This window comes from Triticum aestivum, chromosome 5D (assembly GCF_018294505.1).
Source record: "Triticum aestivum cultivar Chinese Spring chromosome 5D, IWGSC CS RefSeq v2.1, whole genome shotgun sequence".
NCBI lineage: Eukaryota > Viridiplantae > Streptophyta > Magnoliopsida > Poales > Poaceae > Triticum > Triticum aestivum.
This window is the reverse complement of record NC_057808.1, coordinates 501674326-501680174: the sequence shown is the minus strand read 5'-3', so window position 1 is coordinate 501680174 and position 5849 is coordinate 501674326. Positions and strand designations below refer to the sequence as shown.

At 44.6% G+C, this 5849-nt stretch overlaps 1 protein-coding gene across 1 annotated transcript; it reads right to left on the bottom strand.

The window, feature by feature from the left end:
- Window positions 1-1608: 1608 nt before the first annotated feature.
- On the bottom strand, window positions 1609-4839 carry LOC123123218 (transcription factor UNE12). The gene is made up of 7 exons (XM_044543687.1): window positions 4534-4839; window positions 4326-4421; window positions 4108-4230; window positions 3436-3501; window positions 2987-3052; window positions 2828-2902; window positions 1609-2094 (listed from the first exon to the last, which is right to left on the bottom strand). Exons 1-7 carry the CDS (start codon window positions 4720-4722, stop codon window positions 1864-1866), a joined length of 846 nt encoding a protein of 281 aa, XP_044399622.1. The 5' UTR covers window positions 4723-4839; the 3' UTR covers window positions 1609-1863.
- Window positions 4840-5849: the final 1010 nt, after the last annotated feature.

Here is a 5849-nt window from a genome sequence, read left to right as displayed (position 1 = left end):
GCTCACTGAGTTAGGTAGCTGGTTCGTAGGTCTCCTCCGCGTGTTCGGAACAGAAAACAGGGCACCCAAATCACTCTAGGCAAATATCTTTTTTATTTATTTTTGAGATACGATTGTCAAGAAACTGCTTTAAACACCAACAGGAACCAGATCTGAAAAGGGGAATGAAGAAAGAAAAAACACAGCCACGCTGGAATATACTCCTGTGTTTATATACTTGCGCTAAGGCAAGAACAACATTGAGCATCCGGTACCGCGAAATGATATATAGCATATCTTACGACGAAGTAAGACAAAACACGCGTCACGTCGAATATGAGACTGGCTACCTGAAACACGAACAACATCTAGACTGTATAGTCAGCAACTGTGTTGATCGACAGAAGTTCCATTCTTTCTTCATTATACGGCTACAGAAAGACATGAACACAATATGGGTTCAGGAAGAGTCGGGACAAAGGACTGCGGTATATCATCAGAGAGATGGTCTGATCAGGCCAATTGGACCACAAGAATAACAAGGCAGGGAGGCTGTTTTCTGTGAGCAAATGGCAGCACAACATACAGCACTCCCACAGCTGTATGGAAATAACAATCTTTACTGACTGAAACCCAATATTTCAGCCAGGTAGAAATAGAAGCCCCAGGTAACAATATTTGAGCAGAATATGACTTTCGAAGTCCCAGGCCCTTTTTAGCAGAATGGGTTAGTTCCAGCTAAGCTGTTGCGCCGAACAATCCAACTTTTCGAAAAACAAAGATCCTGGGTAAATTCCTTCGACAGGAAACCCGACAACCAGGTCTCTCTAAAAGATCTTTGCTAGCAGCATGGAAAAGGCAAACCCGACTTTTGTCCAACAAAGTGAGAAAGAAGCTTGGCAAGGTATTGATAAAGTCTGTGTATGGTCATCTCACAACCTATGAACTAGTAACAGCACACGACCACGTATCAAGTCAGTGAGCTATTTACAGTGACATGCAATGATGCAAACAAACAAGTCACACAAAATCATTCGATCGTCCAGGCTGTAGATTCCCACAAACAGTCCACAATCTCAAGAAAACCTTGCGGTTACGGCAGTGAACAGTACAGCACAGCTGTTGCCCACGCATCAGTCGGCAAAGGAGATCTGGGGAAGTAGGCCATTACAGAAAAATAGATGATGGCTTTTATGGACTGATCATTAATAGAAGAGAAAACTTTATATGGAAGTTCTTATCTATAGCATGACTCGGTCGACGGAGATAGAAAAATGGTAGTGCATACAGATATCAGACCCACTAACGCACGCTCAGCCTCAGTTGACCAGAGCCTACGTCTCCACTTTGGAGAAATGGTGATGAGAAGGAACATCACCATCGGACACCGCCTCCCGTTTCATCTCGTGTTCAAATTTTGTCAACCGTTTTGCGCGGGCTGCAGACACACGCATACATCAATCAATCCCTTTTTGATTAGCCCAAACACCCACTACCGGAAAAGCAGCCCCCACCACAAAGTGTATGGCTGGTGCACTACAGACCCGAAAAGAAACAAAATGAGAGCAGGCCAAGACTCTTTTGTAGCTCTCCGCATCACTCACACTCATAGGGGTATTGAAAGATGTAGGAGCATGATCAGGTTATTGCTTACCATATCCTTGAAAATTAAAAGTACCTTTGAACAAAAGATGGAAAAGGGGTAGTAGGTGACATCATATACCGTCGATACAACTTCCAGTGGAGAGGATCCTTTAGGTCTTTTCCTGCCTCCTTGTAGTTAGTGGATCAGAACCAGCAGTTTTTATCTTAACACTTTGATAACAGGTTCATGCATGCCTACTAGCAGCTGCGGGGATGGGTGTTGCAGCTGCTGTTACTATACTAGGCAGTGTTGTTGGGTTCAGGCTTCACTGGTTGGCCGTCCTGTGAATGTTGTGTGTCATAGATAGCCATGGCAAGGGAGACTGGCATCATGCAGAGAGCCTTTGATTGGAGAAATTGCATTGCGGCACCGATGTCCTCGTCCATCAGCTTCGCAACCTGTTTTTCCGTGCCATCCGTTGACCACTTTTCCCATATCTGCTGTTTGCTCCCACCATCGCTTGCTTCCCCCTAACGAAATTAAAGCAAGATAAAAGTTCAACAACCGAAAGATATGGCAATTTAGAGATGGAAAAGGACTCCCAGACAGATTTATTCTTCAAGTCAAGGTACAATTGATCAAGAAAGAATGATGCACACTATGTTATAACTATCATGGAGCAAATTCTGGGATGTCTCAGGTGCTCTAACGGGCCTCTGATAGCAATAAGTATAAATGATTTTTAACAAGAAGGACGAACAGAGTGTGACATAAAAAAAGTCAATAATGGAAATAAGGTGCTGAATGGATTCTGCCTTCAGCACCACTGCCCAGAAAGAAGAAAGCAAGAAGATTAAAATAAAAAGGATGTTGATAGCCAATTTCTGAAGGAGTAAAGGAAGGGGAATGGTTATTGCAGGGGAAACCTAAACTGCATACTGTACTTTTTATAGCCATGCTCAGTATAATAAACCAAGACAAAAGTGTACTTTGATTGGTATATTCATGGCACCACAGGTGGTGCTTTCCCAACCAGCAGTACATCTAGCAACTTCCACCATGGAAAAGAAAGAAAAGAGAAGTAGGTGGAAGAAGCCAAGGAAAAACATTTCAAGAATTACATGCAACATATGGAACCAAATAAAAGATCAATCAGTACTACGGTTTTACTATAAGCCTACCTCAATTGAAATGCAGTAAAATAGAAGAAGGTAATAGCGCACAATGCTATATTAGTCCATAGTCAGTTTTTGGCAAGTTTACCTTAACTGAAAGTGGAATGTCAGAAACCAGCTGTGCAACAGCACCAGCACCACCCAATCTGCTCATGCTTAACACCTAACATCAGGGAATCAAGGTTCCATCAAACTAAAATCACAATGGTTGTTGGCAGTTCATATCCAATAGCATAGTGAACCTTACCTTTACTTGAAGCCTAAGGAACTTCACATAATCCAGGATCTCATCTAGCATAACTGCCCTATCTGTCTGCATGTAGTTCAAAAGGAGACTCAGAATTTCTTCTAGTTGTCATATTTGGATGTTACATATTAAATACTCTGTATGTGGCGATTGTGCATGTATTGTTCTTCAAAAAAATAAAATATATATATAATTACCAGGGTACTCACTAGATTAACTCAAAAGGAAGGCATATACAAAGCTTATGGAGCGTGATAGAAAATAATATCTTTTTGGAGCTGAAAAGTTATTGGTCAAAATAAAGAAGCACAAAGATAATATAGTATTTTCAGCACATCATGACCCCAGACCACTTGCTGAAATTCTGTGAGGTCTCAATGGCAGGCATGTGAACTACAGAAGTCTTCACCCATATGATAACATCTACAAGTATAACTAAGAATGATTACCTTGTTCGTATTGGGGACCAATTCCTGTAGGGCCCTCATCCTTTCCGCTATCCTCTCTCTTCTTAGCTGCATTGGAACAAGTATGGTTCAGAATACTCCTGAATAAACACCTACCAGAATCGTAAAATAGGCTTAAAAAAATACAGAGTGGGAGAATACAGCCTGACATACAAACACAATCATACAACTGCTAGAGATATTTAATAATTAAGTTTAGAAAGGGCGGCGAACCTTAAAGTTAGTTACTTAGTAATCACATAACATTCAGTGAGTAACAGGATTATTGCAAAATGACATATGAGTAGTCAAAGGTAGCATGCAGACATCTAGCGTACTACAACCACATGGCAATACGTGACTTAGTGAGCCTTAGAGAAAACGCCAGATGCGTCTGCCGAATGACTGCCCATCATTTGGCTAACGCCAAACCATTTTTAAAGCATGTGATGACTTGTACAGCAAGTGAATTGATGCAATTGAATACAGGAACCTTGTCGCTTCGGTGTCAAGTTAGAGTTGATTGCTTGGTCACAGACTGACACTGTGCAAGCAAAGCATGACCCCAGGCCTTTGATTTGGTAACAGCATGGATGCACAGTAACGAGTAATGACCTAGGGTAGGCAGAGTGCGTAATCAACACAAGTTTTAACAGAATGAATGAATTCCATTACCCTCTCCGCGATGCTGTGGGGATCAGTCGCCTGACCGCGACGCGCCCGCACCTTCGGCCTCGGCGCCGGCGGCTGCGGCCCTCCAGCCGGCCCGCCCTGCTTCGGCTGCTGCGCGTGGAACATCTGAAACCCACAACAGGCCACCGGATATGACGCAGCTAGCACAAATTCTGAAAATTCAAAGCTGAAAAACGCACAATTTGCCAGCAGAATCGTACCTGTGGGGGAGGGTGGCTGGGGCGAAGGTGCGGCGGCTGGAGGCCACCGCCGAACACCGGCGGGAAGAGGCCGGGGAGCTGCACGCCGTCCCGCTCCTGCAGAGGCAAGCGATAAGATAACCCACGGCACGCGCGTTTCTTTGTGTTGGGCGAGAGCCAGCGCAAAAGGCGGAGGAAAAAAGGGGGGGAAAGCGGAGGGGGCGCTCACCGCGGCGTTGCCGGCGTCGTCGCCGATGCCGCCCCTGCTGCCGGAGGCGTCCGAGGCGGCGTCGAGGCTGAGGGCGAGGGAGAAGGGCTGGTCGCCGGAGGGGCGGCCGGCGGCGGAGAGGGAGTTGGTGAGGGAGAAGAACTGGTCGAGGAAGTCGTCCTCCGGGCCCTGCGGCGGCTGCCCCGCCATACCCGGCCGCCGGCGGGTGGGCCAAGCCGGTGCTCCCTCGCCGTCGGCTGCCGGCTATCGGCTCTCGGGGGGGCGGGCGTGCGTTTCCTCGGCGAGCGTGAGCCTGTGAAGTGGTGGGGATCGACGAGTGTTCGCTCGGCCTCCCTTTATTCACTCGGAAGTCCTCCGGCTCGTAGAGCAGGCTAGGCCATGGGCCTCGTGGGCCGACAGGTTGTGATTCGATAGAGCAGCGGCCTTCTCTGAGGCCTCGTTTGGTTTCAAGGGCCGATTATCCCAGGGCTCTAATCCCCCTCGGGGGGATTTCCATGGCCTCTCCCACACCACGGGGAGATTACCATGCCAGTTTGGTCAACAGGGAGGAGGGGTGGAGATCACGTCCATAAAAAGTGTAAACAAAATTGTAATATTCAGGAATCATGAAAATGACTCGGTTTCTTTACAGAAACATGATACCAATTCAGAAGTAATCAAAATTTATGTATATTTCCTTGAAAAAAAAATCAGGAATGACACAAAGTACTAGAGAATAATTCAGGAATTTTAAGGAAAAAACATGAAACACACAGATAATCAGCAAAATAACACTTCAACCCATTGACAGACGCTAACCACAAGTTATACATATTGATTCGCACAAATAACATAGCACTACTGAGGTGTGCTAATCATGGTTTTAACATCAAAAATACAAACTACGGCTAGAAATCCAGCAATAATAATCATGTTGTTCCATAAAAAATGCCCATGTCTGACTGGTCCATAGCAAAATGTTTGTTGTTGAAATAGTTACTCTACTGAAACTTCCACCATCAACTTCTTTGAACATTTTTATCGGATAGCTTTAGTAAACCTGCAAAACAAGAAAGAACAGTGTTCTTGCTACTTAATATCACGTTTAAAACTATATATAAGCACATATTTTTATTTACATGCATGTTTCGCAAAGAAACAGATGCACACATAATAAAATGTTGTCCTCTCTGACAATAATCTACAGGAAAACTCAAAACCTTAACAATACATTGATTCATGTTTTCATTGCTTTGTCACTAATACACGCTTTTCAAATCAAGCTTGAAGCTAAGACAACAACAGATCAATTCAATGGTGTATGAATAAAGTCAAAA